The sequence below is a fragment of the Tachypleus tridentatus genome, chromosome 13, assembly GCF_004210375.1.
Source record: "Tachypleus tridentatus isolate NWPU-2018 chromosome 13, ASM421037v1, whole genome shotgun sequence".
Classification (NCBI taxonomy): Eukaryota; Metazoa; Arthropoda; class Merostomata; order Xiphosura; family Limulidae; genus Tachypleus; species Tachypleus tridentatus.
In genome coordinates, this window is record NC_134837.1 from 64,702,174 (window position 1) to 64,725,359 (window position 23,186).

The following is a 23,186-nucleotide window of genomic DNA, read 5'->3' on the forward strand; positions in this document are numbered from 1 at the left end:
GTACCTAATAACTTGGCCACTGAGTGTATATTTAAGTTCTTTTAATATTTACTTTTAAATTAAGAAATTAACTCTTGTAATATTAAAGTCTGAGTAATAAGGCACAATTTCATACAAAACTTATTGACATAAGTTTATAAAGTAGTAGTTCAATAAAATTTTCAATGCAAGTCAACAAACATGATGACATGGCCTTTGAGCCTTGATCTGTTTGAAAGGGTTAAAGTATAGCAGATTTGAGACTTTTGTTACAGCGTATGATATATTTTATGTCACATATTTTCAGACAACATTTGCAATATTGCCACAGACCATCATCTACAGAACACTCACAATTCTTATGAACCTACAAAAAACTACTAAAATAATAAGCCACAACTCCTTCGGTCATCATCATTCTGACGATGACCGAAGAAGGTCGAAACGTTGGTTGCTCCTCTACGTAAAATATTTTCTGAACTCAAACGAGCCATTTTTACATATATATTTTTCTCTACAAGTGGGTTTTCTTGACATCACTAAAGCTACAACTTCCAAGTGTCTGTTCTTTGGAATTACAAAAGCACAACTGCTGCTCAAAAAGACAAATGTTACCAAAGATAAAGAGCCTTCAGTGGCAGAGGTGCCACAAATAGTATGCAAAAATGTGTCTGTGGGTACAGGTGTGGTAAACTTATGAATGTACTTAAAGGGGCAATTATAGTCATAGAGGCAATCACTTCGAAAGGAAAGAGGTGCCCGAGTCTTGATGGCTAAGAAGGTGGAGGAAGAAGCAGAAGTTCTAGATACCTGGCAAAAGCTTTCACCTAGATTATCAGCAATGCTCTGGGTATCAGCTACTTCCTGGCAATCAGATATCAAGATAGAGAGAGGGACAAAATTATATTGCCCAGTAACATTTCGAATCTTGTCCCATATGACTTTGGAACTGGTGGTAGAAAATATGCTGGTTGTGAACAAAATTCAAGAGTCCTTCTGGCTTTGACGTCTTACCCACCAAGCACATGTACAGGCCTGCTGGAAAGTATTGTGGTGCGAGAGTGTGGGATACTTACAAAAAGTATCCCAGGCCCGTTTTTGAGCCTTCCATGCCATGTGGCAAACAGGATTTCACCATGGACAGGGATATCGTGGAAAATGTGTCAAGGTTTTAGTAATACAATGAGCAGCTGCCTGTATAATACAGTCAGTTACTGCTGCAGTTGTCTATTGATGGATTACAGATGATGACAGGATCAAGTACTGCGAGAGCAGTGAAAGAGGGCCAGTTTGCTTGATCTAGCTTCCACCGGGGCACACAGGGTGGGTGGCATCTACAACAGCCAGTCTCTCTCAGAATTATAGGAAAATGATTACTGCCTTATGGGTTATTGTCAACCCTCCAATGCAAAGTGGGAGAATAGTGAAGGGGAGCAAACTGAGAGATCAACAGCAGTAAAGAACAGACTAGGTGCATGAAAATAAGTATAAAAACCACTATTGAGAAGAGAAAGGTTGTGATCAGAGAGAGTATGCACTGTATGGAGTGACCCCTCCCATCAGTATCAGCACTTCCCCAGGATTATAGAGGGAGAGGGCAACTGTTCAATGAAAGCATCAAGGATGATTAATCATAGGTTTCTCCTCTCCAGGCAACAGGTAAAGAGAACAAGCAGTGATGGTATGACCCAAGGAAACACAGATGGCTATGGCCTCCAAAGGTGTGACAAGTGGCAAAAAAAAGGGTGGGCACATGCTGATCAACCAGCAGTGCCACCCACCCTTTCATGCACTTATTCATCACACAGCCTGTCAATTCTATACAAAGAAAACTGCAGAAAGTGCCTGTACTGGCAGGTTTCAGAAATGTTTCCTGTAAGGAGAGACATACAGGATGGTAAGAAACAATCAGTGCTTTGAGGTCATCCAGAATACAACATAAACCTCAACAGTTTCATTGTATCAAGGTGGCCATATTTATTTATGTGTAGGCCAATTCAGTGGAAAGCCCTTCTGTTTACAACCACGTCTTTTATCTTTATTGTCTTCATTTGAGGGAGGTCTATCAACCTCCATGGATCCTGCTCTGGATTGATTGAGCATGTCTTTGTTGTTGGAAAGGAACTCCAGGGACTGAGGACATGAAAGAACGATCGTTTTTCATCTTGGGGTTGGAAAAGAAGGTGTACCCAAGGAAATGCCTGTACCCGGAACCAAAAAATGTGGATCTTGGGGTTTGTTGGAAGGTATCTTAGGGACAGAGATGAGTGTTAATGTTGGTTCATCAACTTTTTTAATCATGGAGGTCCAAAGACTTTTCATTTGATTTGAGAATGATTCATTTGGAGGCACAGAGAGATGTGTCTGCACTCCCATCTTGGACAGCAACTTTTGAGCCTCAGTGTAAGTAATGTTTTGAATTGTTTTGAAATGCTGCACCTTTTTTTCTTCCAACCATTTAAGGCAAGAATGAAAGTAGGATTGGTAAGAGCTACTGCAATTGACACAATGAGGGTCTGTTTCACACCTGTAGGCATCATGGTCCTTGCCACAACAAGCACACGTCAAGGAACCACAATATGATGTCTTTGAGTGACCAAACTGCTGAAACTGGAAACATCTGAGAGGGTTTGAAATGTATGGTTGTACCTTGCAATTAAGGTAACCTGGCAGGTGGATATGGTGATGTAAATGTCAGAATGAGGTCATTAGTCGGCATCATAATTCTATCTTTGAGATTAGAGATATACACCTCACTGCAGAAACTCCTTGGGTGGAGAAACCAGCAAGAATCTCTGACTCAGAAATGTTCTTCAAATCCTTTTCAACAATAACTCATCATGATGAATTCAAAGTAGCATGCGGTGTAATCTCAATAGGTGTATCTTCAATAGACTATGAATGCAAAAGGAGTTCACTGTGTTGAGATGTGGATGTTTCCACCAATATGTCACCAGAGAGAAGCTTTTTGACTGACTTTGGAAAGCCAGCAAGTTCCTCTAGTCCCTTCTGAAGGAGAAAAAGAGACATCTGCCTAAAGGTTTGTCTGAAAGAGAATGTAGTGTAAGAAAATGAGATACACGTGTTACAGATTTTGAAGATTGCTGCTCAGAATCTTCAAGACGTGGTCATTTAGCTATGGACTGTTTTTCACCATTTTATTTAAGTTTTTATTTGGAGGATCCATAATAAAAAAAGAACATTTCAGTGCCCACTGACCCCATCCACCATGGAGCCCTACAAGGGGACACACTACAATGCCAAACAAGGACACTGCAGCAATGCCAGGATTTCATGAGCACTATACCCAAACACCAGCATCAGATACAATGTACACAACACCTGTTGAGAACATCCAACACTGGTGCTTGGTTGATCCTTGCCCAAATGGACCAGCCAATTGACCCATGGCGGTCACCCCAAAGCTGCCCTTCTACAGGAATTCAAAATGAAAGTGGTGTTAAAGTTGAATCCCTCAACTATCAGGATTCTCTCCTCCCCTTCACATGTCACCACACACAGCAAACATGTGGGTGGATGTTTAAATCCAAGAGGAGTTAAACTGAAAGAACAGAACCTTCCCTGGTATGTCCCCTCACCATGTACAGGAATCCACACCAAGGGGAAAAATGAGAGAGAAATACTAAAATAATGTGGAACAGCATGATCATAACATGAAGGGGTGGCTCATTTTGGTAGTATAAAAACATCTTAATAACTAATAGAAAAAAAAACAGCAAAATTATCCTTGGATCGTAACCCACACATTCCTTACCTTACAGATTTCCAGATATCGATCAAGACTGTCATATTTTCTGACTGAATCAGAAATTGCTTGTTGACAACAACATTGTAATTGGTAAGAAATTATGATAACTACACAAATATCATGGAATAAATGTTTCACTTTCAGTTGATACAAAGTGCTTTACCAGCAGTAGATAACTGGTTAATCTTTTAGCTTAGTTAGTGCAACACTTACTTATCATTTTGAGGTTTATCCTTGCCAATAATTATGACAATTTCATTGTGTTTAAGTTTCTGATATCAAGACTAAAAGACTACCCAACCTTGAATAAATCTCTGGGACAACATAAATGTATGAAATAGTTTATTTCCAGTCAATAAAATGAAAAATTTAGACACACAATAGAATCAGTAAAATTCCAAAGTGGCTGTGTTGTAAAACACACTAAACATTTAACTATTAAAGATACATACTTACTACTTGATAATGTAAATGTTTCATCTTCATTTCTCATCAGTTTGACATCTAACAAAGCATCCTGCTTCTCATCCTACAATGATTCAGTTTTTATCTTTAATACTTCCATGGTTATATCTTTATATTCTTGTAAAAACCTAAATTTAAACAAAAAACAAGTAGGAATTAGTACTTGCATTCTTCACAAATATTAAAGTTTTAATTAAATACTCACTTAAAAATTCACATTATCTTCAAAGCTTTTATGTAAATTAACAAACTACTTTACTTTTAAACTGTTACAAGTTCTCTTTATCTGACACCGTTTTTAAAACAAAATATTTAGAAACAAACCATGACAATCTTTTCCAAGTTTCAAGTAGTTTAAACATGACTAGCAGTAGGTTTTACCCCACTATATATACATATTTTACAAAACAGATAATGTAAATAAACAATAATATAGACCTTGTAAAGATAGTATAAATTTTATTAAGTATTTTAATGATGAATATAAACACTGCACATATATCAACTGTTTTGTGTTTCACATGAGTAGAAAGATAAAGTAAGTAAACAATAACAAACTTTGTCAAATATTCCAACACAGTCCCACCTTCCCGTACACAAAGCAATCTGAGTCTCTTTCTACCCTCTAAGCATTGTTGAAAGACATTTTGTGCTCAGTGCACCAGTCAATATACTTCACCAATTTGATTCTACTACTGATCATGTACATATCATTTAACTACTAACCACCAATGCTATCATGACACCAGCTTCAGCACTTATACTCCTTTCTGCTATTAGCACTCAATCCTCACTTTCTAGATTGGCACAACTTGTTTGTATCTACTATTTATGATTGTGCTATTTTGCCTTTCCATTTTTTTCACAAGATGTTTCTTCTCCTGTTTGCATTCAGTTGTTTTAACAAAATTTTGTTACATTTGGTTCTTGTCAAATCAAGCAAGAACTTTGTATGGATTAATGATTCCACACATCAACTATAGTAATTCCTGTTACAATAAATAATACCACTGCCACCACTTCATAGGAATCAGGATAGAATATCAGTAGGAGAGGTACAGGCTTTAACCGTAATTTACTTCCATTGGTTTCCAGTTAACATTAGCACCATGGCATTGGGTCCCATTACACAGAAAAAAATACAAATACAATTATTAACATAAATATGTTTATGTATATTTGTAACTTGTGACTGACTACACACTATTTTGCTCAATGTTTAAAATATGAGTAATGTGAATAGAAGAATAACAGATTTATTACAAAAACATTATTCCAAAAGTTTTAAACTGATCTCCTTAATAGTTACTTCAAAAAAATTTTTGTTAATCTTTTCTTCACATCTTACTTTTCTTAGCATTTAGTTTAACACAGGATAGTCCTAGTTCAAAACTTCAGTTACAGGTGTATTAATAGCCTCTGCAAACAAGCTATGGCTTACTCTATTTATCTGTGAACCATCCATTCCAAAAAGCTGCTTTCTTCCACTGAAATGATCCCACAAATCCCCCCAGCAAGTCTGCTCATCCTTACATACCAATCCTAATCCTAGCATTTGGCCCTGGTGACCTACTTATTTCATCACTACAGTTAATTATAGACAGTATCCCTAACAAAATTAAGTTATGACCCTTTCTTTAAATGCTTTTATTGATCCATTGTACAGGGTGGCCCGTAAGTTCCTACCCATTCATATATCTTGTGTATCCAGTGTATCTGTGTGCTATCTCTCATTCCTGCTGCATAATATACCCACAAACTTGTCACAATATGCTCTTTAAGTGTAAATGGGCTTACATCAGCTATATTTCTCTGAAAAAAAGAAACAAATTTATAATACATGCTTAATTGAATAAAACATAATAACATATGGATGGGTAGAGACTTACAGGCCATCCTGTACTTGTTAGTTCCTGTGACCAACCTTTCCATACATCATTAGCCACAACATGCACCACCAAAACTGCATCACTGCTACTTCCCCTTTCTTGTTTTATCAATTATATTCTCCACCTGAACCCCTGGGTGACATAATCTGATTCTTTGCTCCTTACCCCACAGACTATCCTATTCACATCTTTCTTATCATGGAGTCACTTACAACCATAACCTCATAGTTCAATATATTACACATAACTTGTATATTTAGTGGCTTGTGATATATATATATAAAAATTTAAGAATGTCTTAAAAGGCATTTTCAAGCTGTATTATTAAATATCAAACTTTATGAAATTACAGTTTTGTTGGATCAAGAAATAAAGCACATTTGTGGTGTTCAACAAATATGCTGGGTAGCAAGAAAGAACAAATTACTGAAAACTGCCCTTGAGTTAAAACTAAAACATCAATACCATAAGTAAAGATGAGAAATCACTGACAGAATGGGCTACATGCCTAAGTGGAATAGAGAAGATTTTAACCCTCTTACACTCCATGACAGATGAACAAATTTACTGTCTCAAGTTTCAGTCCTTTTTCTACAGATGGTGAGTCTTCTTGTTGAAGTAGGAAACAGGACAAATGATGTTAAGATGAGGAGTAAAGGAAAATGTTGAGAAAATTTGTTAGTGAAACTGAAAATTATGAGCAGTGAAAATGACAATGCTGAGACAAAGCAGACATCATGATACAATAAAGTAATTAAATGTTGACAATGGAGAGGTGTTGTCATAACGAAGATCCATACTCTCCAGTCAACATGTTTGATTTTCACCTTTGGCCATGTTAAAAAAAACTAAGAGGTTACAAACATGAAGAAATAGACACATCATATTATTCAAGCTATATTGTGCACTCCTGTCATTAGAAGAATCAATGAATTTGATTATGTACATCACTAGAAATATCACTAGACCTGTTATAGATGAATATGAAAACATTCCAGACATGTTTTGACTCTAATGAACATTGATAGTTTCCCCATCAATGGGAGAATGTGAAATGGAATTTAGTCAATCTAAAAACATTAATACATGGGCAAGGGTATCCAAGTGAGGAAACTTTGTATGCTTTGGTAAGAAGCAAGATAGGTGGGCTTACACTAGATTGTAATACAGTAAAAAGCATTGTGAATTGGTTAAAGGTGGATAAGATATATTGAAGGCCACACATGCTATGACTTTAAAGGGAAATATCGAATACCTAGTAGACAATTTACACCTGATTAAACTGAGTCTCAATAAATCTGGGAAATGTTGTATATGTTGAACAAAGTATTATAATTATATGCATTATTAGTAGATATTTATAAAAAAAATAGGTGTATCAAGATTCTTGTGTTACTGATGATAGACGTTGTGGTCAGATGGAATGCAAGTACTGTTCTAGTAAAAAAAACTGGGTAGGTACTGTTTTTTGTATACGATATACTGTTTCCACAGTACATTTGGTTATTAGTTTGTTTATGAGTTGTAGTAGCAGATGAAAATTGATGTGAATGCTTGTGTTAGTTCAGGTATAGGAAGTTTAGACAATATTGTATTAAAAGAGATATCAGGGGATAGCTATCTTAGAGTTAGCAAGAACTAATCAGGAAGGGTTAATTGAAAAACTACAAGATATTAAATAGACAATACTATGATGGGATAAGTGACTTGTTATCAGAATTAAAGGATATTAAATACAGTATATCAATATCACACTAAACTCTACAAAAATGTGGTTTGACTGGAAACATTTTGAAATTCTTATTCGAAACTGTGACCACTGACAATCTACGTGAATTAAACAAAGACATAGAGTGACATAAAAAGGAATCTGGAGAAATGATTCTCTTGATAGGTGAACAGGTGACTATAATCAGCTCATTATTTTAGACAGTTGAATTTTACTGTCAAAAGATTATTAGGGAAGTATCTAGAGCCACAGTAACTGTTACTAATGCATTGATACATACCATAGTATACAGACTAAACTTCATAAAGCAGGAATTAAAATGTTGGTTTATTAACACTCACATTCAGAATAAAATACACCAACAAACTTTTACTGTAGGAAGCAATAGAACAGAGTTAGACAAGCTAGTATAAGTCTTGTATGTAGCTGTGAATAAAGTTGAGTTTATATTTCCTACACTTGAGTAAATTGGAGTGTTTGATGAAATTGAAAGAAGACTACCCCATCATCTACAGTTTGTGATCTATATATGTAGAGATCAGATTAATGTGTATTACACATGCACTAATGTAAAGACAGCTACAGTAAAGGATACCTTATAAATGTTTACAGAGATACTATTGAAAGCAACAGATAAAATGTTTAAACTGTATAATACTGTACCCTTGCCCTTAGCATTAACCCATTCATTAGCTTTAACCACAGAGAATGAAATTCTACACATTGCTGTTTCTAGTACAATTAAAAAGTTCCTCAAGTTATGTCAGCAACAACAAGTAAATAAATAAGCAAGTATATTTGTTGATCTTTTGAACAGTTTATTGTTGAAAATCTAACCCATAACAATGGTTTGTTGTTAAATGTTAGTAATCGATGATAAGAATGTTAATATCCATTGAATCACTTTCAACAAGAACCAATACTGCATTACCATAGAACACAGTTATTTGATAAGATTACAAAATTGATCTTTACTCTTAGAATTAAACTAAATCTTTAAAACAAAACTATGGAATGTTGAATCTTTTATATTTTAAAGAAAATTACACCTATAATAAAAATTGCAATATTTATTAGTGTTTTCAAAGAGAGGACAATATCCCAAAATTGCCTGATTTATGTGCCCCACAGTGACACAACAGTACATCTGCAAATTCATACAGCTAGAAACCAGGTTTTGATATACGTGGTGAGTAGAGCACAAATAGCCCATTTTGTTGCTTTTTGCTTAATTATAAACAAACAAACTTGACTTATGTTTAAGTTCTTGAGTCATTGGAGAGAAAGAACATTTCTGTAATTATTTAATCTTGGCTTTTTAGAATATTTAAGAAAGCATAATTATTATTAGTTTTATTAAAACTTTCAAAAATGTGAATACATAACAGGTAAAACTTTAACAAATACATTTTAAATGTTGTTGGATGCTGGGAAAATACACAACCAGTGACTGAAGCTTTATAAAAATACAGTGTACAACTAGTTTAACTGTTAGAAAAATCTTATAATTTAAGAGACTACTTATAAAACATCATGTAATTTTGAGCTTAACAAATAATACACAAAACCATATTTGTCTCTAATGTGATTTGTGGTTCTGTTTTATGAGACAAACCTAAAAACATTAATTATAAACTTAGAAATTTGTCACAATAATGGAAAAGTTAATAAGGAGATAAAAAAAGGTTATGTGTAATAAAGTATTTTTCTCACAATAGACTCTTGGTACTATACAATTGACATCAGCACTGGATAGGGATTAGTGTAGGACATTTCAGACACTCCATACTTTAACCCATTTGTTATTAATAACTACTAGCAGATTTATTTTGCTCTACATTATGCATGTTAATAATTCAGATACACATTTTGACAGTTCTTGCAATACCTGAGAAACACCAATGTTGCTGAGAAAATCTCTTGATCTGAGATGATCCTGAGCATTCTTAGTGAATGGTCAGAAACAAATAAGTCTAACCCTTTTGCAATGGGCTCTGTATAATATACACGAGTTCATCTACGCATTTGCATACATTAAGTATTCGTACTATAACCTTTCATACAGCATGTGTATCTTCACAAATTTTGGTAGACTTTTAGTAAGCATTACAAGTACTTTGTACACATAAAATCAGATTTTTAATGAAATATTTATACTAAAAACTTGTTTGAGGAAGTAGTCTTTCTTTACTAGTCTGAGTGAAAAGTGTTTTCATGTTATAATTAAAAAACTTGTTCATCCTCAAACTCTCAAATATTATTTACATAATCTCTTTAAAACTTCCTAAATATATTTCAAATGTTTGTTTTCTGTAAAACTTCATATTTTTCTTATTTTCTGTACTCTAAACATGTGGGGATTTGTCACACAACCAACCTCATAACCATCATACAAAAAGTAGGAAAAAAAATATGAGTTATGCTTTTTTGGTGCTAAAATGACTACAAGTTATAACATGGAAATACAAATAATTAGTCAAAGTAGTTTAGGTCTTATTGTGTTATACAAACATAAACATTTTTTATTATTATATTACCCTTCCAGCCATGCCTACCTAACATTACATAGCTTGCATTGACACAGTGCATGTGCTCTCAGATAACAATATCCAATAATATAAAACTGACCTTTGTTTAACCTGTTTTGGCTATGTTTTAGTGAACTAGTATTTTGTAATATACAGTCACATTTCAATTATTATATATTATATATGTATATATATAAATTATTACTATTTATAAATAAATTATTAAACTTAGTTTTCTTAAAATATAGAGCACTCAACCAAGAAGTAAAGCAAACAATTATTTATTCTCAATATGACCTTTATAATCAGTTGTTGCTGGATACTGGTTGCTAAGCCTTTAAAATTTCACACATGGAGGATATCACACAATTTTTTTTAAGGCTTTATATGTATACAGTTGAATAACAAAAAAAATCATAAATAACTATATTGATACAATATAATTCTACTATAATTTATTGAGCATACTATGGCTTTTTGTTTTTAATTTTATAAAATATGAAACTTTGGGTTGACTATAAGTCTACCTCCTTGAAAGCTTATAAAAAAAAGCATGATAGCCTTTTCAAAGATTAAAATGGAAGAGAAAACCACTCTGGAAATATACTAAGCTGTAGATTGGTTATTCACATGTCCTATACTGTAGTGAGAGTATAAAATGGACCTTTTCAAAACATGAAAGAGTTGAAGAGGGCCACCATGTTTGAATCAGTAAATATCCATATCTCAGCAAAATAAAAAGATATGATGCTCTTATTTTATATTCTAGGTCGTCAATATTAATAATTTGGCTTTCTAATTTGTAAAAAATTATAGACTTAATATTTTGACATCATAAACATCTAATTTTAAACAGCGTTGCATTCAACATATCATGTGGCTCACTAAAATCTATATTTAAATGTGTTCTTTTCATACTTACATTTAAAGTAAGAAATTAACTCATACATAATATCAAAATTTGAATTATAATCTGGGTCATTCCATGTCAAATCATCCAGGGGGCTGCAGGTGACTCCCACAGAATGCCTTGAAAAAATTCACATGTGCTCATCTACCCATACAATGAAACATTGCCAAAGATTAGATAAATATCTCTAATAGTTTCTGATTTACAGCCCTGTAATTTTTTTTTTTGAAAATTCATTTTCAGGCAACTTTGGCTGCTTAAAGCTGCAAGAGAATGGTGGTAGAAGGCTAAAATTTGCTACACTGACTGACTTAATCCCACAGAATTCAAAAATGGTCTCAAACCATGTTTATTGCTCTTAGGATTTGCATAGTTAGGCTGTAAAATCACCTGAAAACCCCAAATCGTAAAAAACATTGGTTTATTTAACAAGCCATAGCTCTAAGACTAAATATAATACAAAGCTGAATTTTTGTTTTCAAATTTCCTGTAATATATCAGTTGATAGATCAACAATTGTTGTAATTAAAAGTCTGTTAGATCTCCTGTAAAACAATTTAGCTGCATGCAACTTTTTATGATTTAGCTAAAAAAAGCCCTACATCAGGCCACAGTTTGACCATGTCACCAGTTATTCAGCCTTTTCAGATTTTTACCATATATTCTTACATCTCTGAATATGATCTATAAAAGAAATCAAGATAGTGTTTAACCTACTTTTTGAGTTAAAATTTTTAAAGTATTCTCTGACCATACGTTTTTATTTTAAAAAAAGTCAGTTCAGGTGTGTTACTGTGTGAAAATATATCCATACAATTTTGAAAAATACCTGTCAGAATATTATGAATCCCACTGAAATATTCTAACCACCCTTTCACAATGTTAAATAATGAAGTTGTAAGAAACAAGAAATATTTAATTCATTTCTGAACAAGTTCATTGGCATAACTAGTTAGATCACATGGCAATGCAAATATATTGTGTATGCATTACAGTTATGCAGATATGGCTGAATTTAAGATTCATAATATAATAAATACAAAGGTAAATCAGACACAAAAAGGACAGTGCTACAACAGGGGATAACTGAGAAAGATTATAGTCACACAAAACTAAAATAATCGTGACAATGCAATGTTTCAAAAACTGCTTTGGCGATAAATTAGCCTTAACAACATCAAATAAACATTGCTTTGTTCAGACAGCTTGAATAAATTTCTGAAATTTGAGTTTGATTATGTTGAGATCACTTTGACTTAGAATATAGTGGTGAGCACTACTGCCTTCACTGCAGGTGCACTTATCAGACAAAGAATATGTTGGAAAGGAATCCAGTTTCATCTTTATATGACCTTGCAGGCCATGAGAACAGTTCGTTTCTTGATTTCTTCATAAATGACACCAACACAATGGAATGTTCATCTGATCTTTTATGTTTCCCACATACCATTCATGATCGTATATGCATGCCAAACATTTCCCTGGCTGATAATTGTCATTGCTATCATTAGACCCTATTTGAGCTGCTGCAGCATCACTGTCACTGCTACTACCAACAGTTACAACTGTGTACACATCATCACCTTCTCATATACAATTTGTTGGTAGAATAAAGCTATGATGTGACCTAATACCTGTCACAGTTTTGCATTTTTCAAAGTGCTCAAGTAGATCAAACTTTACACAATTTTGCAGTACTGATTCTTTATTGACAAGAAAGAATTAAATGCCTTGAATGTGGTCCTTTGCCCAAAGGTACATATCAGAGACACCTAAAATTTGATTATTTACAGGCAATTGAAGGCTTGCACGAGCCACCGGCCTCTTCACCGTATCCCCCAACTCCATTGCATGGACTTTTCCCATGACTGGTGGCAAACAAATGCCATTCAGTGGACAACTGATAATCTTCAAAACAGTAGTATAGATTTGCAAGATTTTCAAATTTCTTGTATTGTGAAGCTGCATCATCACTGAAATAAATCATCTTTTCTGTGTTTGGATATTTCTGTTTAACATGGCTTTGTACTGTGGTAATGAAAGCATGAACAGCTACTGTGTCATGTTTCAGAGAATCTGACAGAACACACATGCTAATAACACTGATATCTTCTGACTTTGATTCTCATAAGTACATTACAAAAGGGTGTAGTGTTGCCTGAGAATTATCCCAGTTGTGCCCTGCACAGCATCCTGAACTATAAACCTGTAGTTTTCAGCATACTCTTATAACATTATACCTGTGAAAATCATGTTCAGAGATTTAAGAATATATGGTAAAGGCTGATTAGAATATTTCAATGGGATTCATAACTTTTTTTCAAAATTGTATGGATATATTTGCAACAGTAACACACCTGAACTGAAGTTTGTTTTTTTCAAGTAAACAACATATGGTCAGAGGATATTTTAAAACATTATAACTCAAAAAGTAGGTTGAACACCATCTTGTTTTTTTTTATAGATCATATTCAGAGATGTAAGAATATATGGTGAAAATCTGAAAAGGCTGAATAACTGGTGACATGGTCAAACTGTGGCCTGAAGTAGGGCTATTTTTAGCTAAATCATTAAAAGTTGCATGAAAGTAATTTTTGTTACAGGAGATCTAACAGACTTTTAATTACAACAATTGTTGATCTATCAACTGATATATTACAGGAAATTTGAAAACAAAAATTCAGCTTTGTATTATATTAAGTCTTAGAGCTATGGCTTATTAAATAAACCAATGTTTTTTACAATTTTGGGTTTTCAGGTGATTTTACAGCCTCACTAGAAAAATCCTAAGATAGATAAACATGGTTTGAGACCATTTTTGAATTTTGTGGGATTAAGTCAGTCAGTGTAGCAAATTTCAGCCTTCTACCACCATTACTCTTGCAGCTTTATGCAGCCAAAGTTGCCCAAAAAACAATTTGCCAAAAATAACAAAAAAAAACTAATTAAATTTTGCAGGGCTGTAAATCAGAAACTATTAGAGATATTGATCTAATCTTTGGTAATGTTTCATTATATGGATAGATGAGCACATGTGAATTTTTTCAAGGCATTCTGATGGAGTCACCTGGAAAATGTTCAAAAATCTGGATGATTTGACATAGAATGTCACATCCATAATTATTCCAGACTTACGGAGAGAAACTTATAAAGCACTAGTGCAATAAAATTTTGAATGCAAATCAACAAATGCGATGATATGGCCTTTTAACTTTGACCTGACTTGTAAGCTGATAAGTGTAAGGTGGTACAAGCTGGACCATTAGTGGAACTCATTAGCCAACTTAAGAAAAACAAAAAGATGTCAAAACATAAAGTAGAAGGTTCTTTTAATGACATACGTCTACAGAAGTTTACATAAAAAACACCAACAGAATGAAGGTAGGTGGTTGTCAAATATGAAGTGAGTGGGTTATTAAAACATGTATATTTGTTTTTACTTAGCCTAATTGTTAGTATTCTTAACTTTTACATTAAGCATTACATTACATGCTGCTGGCTGCAGCATGAAACAGCAGCTAAGGAGGTTGGTAGAAGTCCAAGTTCTATCCAATACTTAGAGTGCAGTAATTATTATTAAATTAGTACTTCAAGTAACTTATAAACCACATTTTGTCTCCTATATCCAGCGATAGCACGGCCTTTCATTTTCATCACATAACACAACTAAAACTGTACAATTAAAAGATTACCTATGAGCAAGAATATACTAGTACCATATAATACCAAAATAATGTCACACATTTCTCACTGGCTCTAAACAAACACCACATTATCATTCTTGTACTGGTGATATACAAGTACATCAGTAATTGCTTTTTATTTTGATTATGAATCAAAGTTGGTTAATTACTACCAGTAGGCTTACACTGTATATTTAATATTGGAACTTTATATCTTAATAACAGTTTCTTTCTCTGAGCAAGTTGTGAACCAAAATGTAATGTTGATCCTTAAGTCTAACCTAAATGCTTCTTTGTCAAATAAGACAGAAAATGAGGCATCATTAATTTGAGCAATTTCCTACAGCCTGCAAGTTTAAGTATATCTTAAATGCTAAAAACCATTTATGTACTCTCAACAACCTTAGCTATAAATGTCACAAACAAGTACATGCTTCAACAGTTAACATAATATGTAATGCCCCACTTGTATACAAACACTGGCCTTTTGTATAAGCCATACTGTTTAATTTTTGTTCAGAAGTTTTTATTAATACTGTGTAAGATCACTTGGGTAAGCAAGTCTTTTTCTTACTCCATCTCCATTCTTGTATAGGTCTGCGGTAGTTCATGAAAGTACAAGCAAATATTAAAGTATTACAGTAAAATCCAAAAATGAATATAGAAGGATGTTGGATGAATTCAACAAAGTTGTCTATCTTAAGTTTTCAAACTAAAAAAAAAAAAGGTTTGAGTCTAATCATAGAAACTGTTAAAAATAACACTAGTCCTAAACATTGTATCACTTATCCAAGTTACATTAAATAAAGTACAGGTGTAACCTAATTTCTGAAGATAATACAATACAGAACAATTTATTATGTGAAGCTGGAGATTAATCAAAACGTTTAAATATGAACATATTTTCCTCAGGGCTGATTTTTAGTGTACAGTGATGCACTATAGGCCTATCTGAAAATAAAAACAGAACTGTTATAGAAAGATTGAGTTTCACAAGATGAATGATATAGATTATGAAAAATTGTTTAATACAGATACAGCCACATGCTGAAGACTTTATCCCTCTAATGTCAAATACATTATTTACAATGCACAACCACATCGAGTATTAAATTATTTTGCTTGCAAGGTCAAACTTAAAATGTTAGTTCAACTAAAATGTTAAATAACCTGTAATTGTAAGTTTTACTAAAAACAGCGAGAATATATACAGTCTTGCCAAAACAGTTGAAGTTCAGATGTGTTAAAATATGAAGAAAGAAATTCATCAAGGCAGCAAAAAAGCAAGTGAAGTCTGGTTTTTCTCTAATACTGATGAGAATGTTGATGACAAATCATCCAAAACCTAAATTCAGATTTTTATGTCTAACCTGATCAAACTTCATGTGTGTACTGAATACCATTGCATTTTAAAATTGCAAACTAACAGTAATTGTAAAATTGTTTACTGTGAGAACATGTTTTTATCAAACTGAAATTTTGAGTGGGTAACATTATGGTGCTGTACAGTGTATTTAGCTTTCTGGCTGTGTAACTTCTTTCATGTATTGTTCTGAGAATAAAAGAATCAACTACATCAGCACAAAATGTCTTTGTCCTTCACTTGGAAGTATTTCTTCATCCAGGTTCAGGCCGAGTGCCTGCTGTGTAAGAAAGGCACAAGACAAAGGCAGACAAAACACACAAAAAAAAAGGAAAAGAAAAAGAGATCTATTTCAGAAAGAACTGTCTCTCAAACAAAGAAAATTAGCAATCAGGGGTCACTCAATGACCAGGAAGGAATACTTAGAAAACAAAAGAAAAAAATTAAGGGACTTTAACAGTCATCCTGCAGTGGTCATTTACCACAAAATTATGAAGATGATTGCAATGGATAATCACCCTTTCAGCATTGGAGAAAATGTTATTAAACTTGGAGGATATGAAAACTTAAAGTCATTAAAGGATGCCACATGTGAAGAATGCCACAGATCAGAAACAACAAGGAAGAAAATAAAGGATGAGCCAAGCCTTTCTGAATTAATAACTGAAATTGAAAAATACATTCTTCCATCTACTGACAGTATATCTTTCTGGAGGGGGTCATAGATAGGCAAGGTCTTCCTAACCATTTCTCAACTGGCATGCAATTTTCTCTCCTGTTCATCTCAAGAACTCCTCTTAAGCCAGAAGTGTATTTGACACTTCCCCACACTGGGGAAGAACTTGTTTCTTTACCACAACTTACACAGATCATGAAAGAAGAATGTTCCAATGACTCCTAAAGAGCTATGTCCTTTACTTTAAAAATGCACAAGTTAACTTCTACCATATCATTTTTCAATAACATCTTCAACTTAATTATGAAGATATAACTGCTGTATGCATCATCTAACTTGTTTAAAGAAAACTAATCACTTTCATAAAGTACACTTATTTCAACTGAGGTACATATTTTAAAAGATCTTTTTTTTCGGATACTTGACTGGAACCACACCCAAAATTGGTATCTGGCTGGAACTGAGGTCTAGTCCATTTCTTCCTTTCTCTTCCTCAAGAAAATCCAAAATATGGAAAAAGTTTCCTTTTCTGATGGACAACTGCAGTCAACCACTAAACAATGGAACACTTGCATGCCTTTGTGCCTATGAAGCCAGTAATGTAGTTTGTTTGAAACCAGCATGTGTTGGTATAATGTGCCATTACACTTCAATATTCTATTAGTACTAATGTTAAATAATTTGCTGTGAATATATACTTTTCCTGTACTGCTTTTATCTCACATTTACTTTCAATTCTTCTGATTATTTTTTAAGATTCACACTTTCTAGTTCAACAAACAGAATATGATAACTTAAAAAGGTAAATGTGAACCCACTGAAAAAAACTTGAAAGTATAAACTTGCAGGCCTGAGTTGGCTACGTTTTCTCGGCAAAACTAAAACCGTAAAAACTCTTAAACCCCAATATAAGTATTACATTTTCTAACACACGGTTTACAAATAAACTACGTTCACTACCACTAGTAACACACACCTGAATGACTTCAAAACAAGCTTGCGTGAAGTTCATAACTGCACGTAAACACAAAAAGAAGTTAATATACGAAATGATAAAGTGTGCAGCTGGTAAGAAACTTGTTATTTTAATCGTTATCATTTATAACCATTTTCAGAAACACAGAAATGAGTTAAAATAAAAACAACAACAATGAAGGCTTTAAAAGTCTTGGGGATCCTGGATAGAAAAAGAACTTAGTTTTTGTACCATGGTTTTGATGAGTGTCATTACAGCAATCATGCAGAGAAACGTAAAGAATTTACAAAACACCTCATTAAATTTTACAAATTATTTCATGGATCATACGTGAATAATAGCGAAAATAATAACAGAAATGATGATGCGTTTCACTACCTGCGGAAACAAATAAAAGCGGTGTCAATATTATTAATTTAACTACTTATTAATGAGATTTAACATAGTGATTGTTGACGGAAGGTAGGAAAACACAAATACATATATAAACAAATAAGTACAAAATTGTATATATTAATAAAAACATTTTTTAAAAAGTGTACCATACTTAACCAAGGTAAGTATTAAATATTAATATAACACAGGCCTGCGGATTTAAACTTCATGAATATTGTTTTGGTTTTATGAACAGGTTAGCTATAAATCAGCAACGCAAATTTTGAAAATAGTATTAATATTTTTTACTATCACGTATTATTACAAATCCGAAAAACTCTTACTTAGATCAAGTTATTATTTCGTTCAGCACAATGTACATTTTTATTGTTATGCTTGTCAATAAAAACACTAACAAACTGAAGAAAGGGAAGAACATTGATTTCAAATGAATATGCATCCTCATTCATCTTGATTTGTACGTATATGTGAAATCTATGTCTTATAGTCTCAAAACTACTTACTGTGGTTTTCACTTCATGTATTGCGTCTGGAGGGTCTTGTTTCGATAACCAGTAACAATCAGCTATAAAGTTTATGTTTCATTTTTCCCGACACCACCTCTCCTTGGCATTTGGGCATTCTCCAAATATGTAACATCAGCCAGCTTATTCATCAAAGACTCTTTTAATTTCAAGTCTACTCTTAATCAACTTAATCACAAAGCCTTAATGGCCAGTTTCGATGTTATATCCCTCTTTACAGAAGTTCCAACTGCTGAAGCCTGCAAGATAGTCTTTGAACTTTGTAATCGAGACCCTAACCCATCTATAGACATTCCCAGCAACCAATTAGTAACCCTCATTGAATTCACCACGATGAAGACAAACTTTATGTTCAACAACCATAACTATATACAAAGAACTGGTCTAAGCATGGGCAACCCAGTATCACCAGTTGTAGCCAATATTTTTATGACACAAGTTGAAACACAAGCAATTACCACAGCATTACATCCACCACTATACAGGTACAGATATGTAGATGACACGATTGCGGGATTCACATACACAGAATACACTTAATTTTTTTTCAATCACATTAACTCTAAACATCCCAACATTAACTTCACATGTGAACAAAAAGAAAGCAAAATTTATTCAAAAACCAGGCACAAAACTGAGGTCTATACTATGTAAAAACTACACTGACAAACATCACACCAACATTATTTATAAAATACAATGTGATAACTGCCATGACTTCTAATTGGAGAAACAAGTAGAAAAATGAAAACCAGATTTAAAGAACATAAAAAGTCACCTTCACACGTTTTCGAACACTGCAAGTCAAATAAACACAACATAACAAATACTAAATAAAGAAACAAACATAAACAAACGCAAAATTAAAGAAGCCTTACTTATACAACAACTTAAGCCCAAAATAAACCAATACAAAGGAACACCTTTAGATCCATATTAAAAAATAATAAAATAAATAATATAAAATCATATATTCATACATCTAAGCCCGCCCTCTACATTCCGACACTCAGTTGCACAACCCCTTTCAAACATGTGGTCAGCTTCCGGTCAGTTACCTCTCTCTTTCTTTGTGAACCTGACGATGACCGAAGAAGGTCGAAACGTTGTTCACTCCTCTACGTAAAGTCACCATCTTTGTCAAAGGCCTTTACGAACAGCTTCATCAAGCCCAGTTTTATAAGAAATGGAGGTATACGACTTTCTTCTTAATCAAACTTTCACGTTCAATTCGTGGTGACAAGAAACCCACTTGAAAAACAAATAAATGTCTTCTAAAGACGGCTTTAGAATACATTTTCACGTTCAATGTTTTCCGATCGTGGAATCAAGCTGACTCTCTGTGATCAGGCCCAGCATGGCCAAGTGGTTAAGACACTCTACTCATAATCCGAGGGTCGCGGGTTCGAATCCCCGCCACATCAGACATGCTCAACCTTTAAGCCGTGAGGGCGTTATAATGTACAGCCAATCCCACTATTCATTGGCAAAAGAGAAGCCCAAGAGTTGATGGTTGGTGATGAAAGCTAGCTGCCTCCCCTTTAGTCTTACACTGCTAAATTGGGATAGCTAGTACAGATAACCCTCGTGTAGCTTTATGTGAAATTCTAAAAAAACAAACAAATTGTGTGGCCGTTGCTTTTTATCCAGTTCTGATTTCATGCTCTGCTCTTCCATTCACACAGAAAAACATGAAAACTTATTATAACCTTACAGATTGTTGTCCAAACAAGATACAAATGACTTTTATCTAATTACAAGCTATCCAACTATGGTTATTTTTGTATTAGACCTCGTTAAGAAAGAGTTCAAGATTTTTGTACGTTCCCTTCAAGAGACTGGTCCACCATGGCCAGATGGTTAAGGTGCTCGACTCGTAATATGAGGGTAGCGGGTTCGAAATCCTGTCACACCAAACATGCTTGCCCTTTCAGCCGTGGGGGTGTTATATTGTAACGCTCAATCCCACTATTCGTTGGTAAAAGAGCAACCCAAGAGTTGGCAATTGGTGTTGATGACTAGATGCCTTCCCTCTAGTCTTAATCTGTTAAATTAGGAATGACAAGTGCAAATAGCCTTTGTGAAGCTTTGCGCAAAATTCAAAACAAACAAATCAAGAGAAAGAAATGTGCAACAGGAGAATATGCACACATGTTACTATTGTGAAGGAGGACACCTTTTAGACTTCTTTTGGAGGAATCAACGAAAAATCGGTACTCATTTGGTTCATTGACTGCAACTCCTAGTATTGGTACAATTTCAGCAATATTGTTGCAATAAATCTGTTTGGCATGACCAGGTGGTTGAGGTAATCGACTCGTAATTCGAGGGTGGTGGGTTCGAATCTCAGTCACACCAAACATGCACGCTCTTTCAGCCGTTGGGGCGTTATAATGTGACAGTCAATCCAACTATTCGTTGGTAAAAATAGTAGCCCAAGAGTTGGCAATGGGTGGTGATCTAGTCTTACACTACTAAATTAGGGACAGCTAGCACAGATATACCTCGTGTAGCTTTGCGCGAAATTCAAAAACAAATAAACAAACAAATAGTGAGCCATCCTTCATAAACTCTTTCTTAAGATTTGTGTACTAGTAAAATGATGTCTCATTGTTCAGTGATGTCGAGAAATATATATTGGTTTTATATTGGTTTATTTTGGATTTAAGTTGTTGTATATAAAGGAACGCCTTTATACCTATATTAATATAATAAAATAAATAAAATTATATATTCAAACATCTAACACCGCCCTCTACATTCTACATTCCGACACTCAGTTACACAACCTCTTTCAAACATGTGGTCAGCTTCCGGTCAGTTACCTCTTTCTTTGTGAACCTGACGATGGCCGAAGAAGGTCGAAACGTTGTTCGCTCTTCTATGTAAAATATTTTCTCAACCCAAACGAGCCGTTTTTGCATATATATGTCTCATTGTTGTTGTTTGGTGTTTATTGGCGTAAAGCAACTAGGCCATCTCCACTCAACAATTGGCAAATATAGTATTAGTAAAAGCATCATAAAATATAAAAATAAATAGAGTTAAAATCAAACAATGCCCAAAATTCGGATAAAAAGAGTTAAATAGAATTAAAAAGGTCAATAGCTCGCTCAAAAATAGTTAAAAACACAAGCAAGCTGAACAGTGTTACCATAACCAATGATACAGTCCAACGTCAGGTGGTAAATCCTAGAAAAAACGTGTGAAACGGTGCCGTCGTGGACGTTGACACAACATTAGAACATGGACTATTGTGACTTGAGTCTCATAAAGACCTCACATTGGTGGATCAGTCCCAGACAAAAGAAAAGAATGAGTTAAAAATTGTTACCAATGTATAGCCTAGTTAAAACAAATTCCTCTTTCTGATCCTTATGGGACAGGGTTAAAACTAATGCCAAGTGATTCCAGGTGCAGTAGAGAGCTAAGAGAGTCAGTGTAAATAGTACAATCTGTGTGCTGCATATCTTGTGCATGACTCAGGGCAACAGAAATGGTAAACATTTCAGCAATAAACAAAGAAACTGTAGAGGGGATCCCGTGAGCAACAACCAAGACACAACAAACCATGGCAGATCCTACAGAGGCACCTGATTTTGATCCATCTGTTTAAACAGGAATGGAAAAATTGTTCAAAAGATGTTTGGCAAAGAGAAGACAGTCCTTCCAGCCAGGAGTATCAGCCTTCCTCAGATGACTCAAAGAAAGGTCGCATATGGAAATGGTAATAAGTCATGGTGGGATGGGTTGATCAGTAGAGACAGCAATGTCATGTAATAACAGAGCCAACTGTGCCTGCATATGAAAGCCAAAAGGAAGAATGTGAAACAACTTATTCTCAAAGAGCATATCCTACCAGGGAAAGAAGGCACAATCCCAGGTTGGATGCTGTGGTAAGTACTAAAGTTTAATGGTATAATGCAAAGCAAGTTGCAAATGGTTGAGATGGAAAGAGGTTCATAGGATTCTGTGCATAAAATCCGAACTGGAAGGTGCAGAAAGCCTGCATCCAGAGCCAAGGCACCAGATCATGAATGGGGTTCAGCATCTTCAAGGCTGAGGTTCTGCCAAACAACGATATACCAGAGATCAAGTTCAGTTTGGAGCAAATGAGATGATGATTGATCCACTACCTAAGAGGTGGAAGAGAAGACAAGGAAGATGTTTAGTGCCCTCGTAAACTTGGCATGTAGCTGCTTGATGTGAGAAATAAAAGTCACCTTACTGTCAAAAATAATTCCTAAGGACTTTACCTCAGGAACCATGGGAAGAACAACATCACTGAGACCAGGGGCG

General features: G+C 34.2%; 1 protein-coding gene across 15 annotated transcripts in view; it reads right to left on the reverse strand.

Annotated features, from left to right (window-relative positions):
- The window catches only part of LOC143237334 (uncharacterized), a 54,796-nt gene extending 36,193 nt beyond the window's left edge, over positions 1-18,603 (reverse strand). For 4 of the 15 annotated variants that reach the window (XR_013020020.1, XR_013020019.1, XM_076476465.1 and 1 more), the window contains exons 1-2: positions 17,968-18,336; positions 4,205-4,277 (exon numbers count right to left, since the gene is read on the reverse strand). Coding sequence is in view for 13 of the 15 variants with exons in the window: in XM_076476475.1 (XP_076332590.1) it covers positions 4,205-4,277; positions 17,968-18,090 (196 nt within the window). In the remaining 2 variants the exon portion in view is untranslated. The other 11 variants (XM_076476471.1, XM_076476462.1, XM_076476474.1 and 8 more) reach the window with 8 other exon arrangements.
- Positions 18,604-23,186: the final 4,583 nt, after the last annotated feature.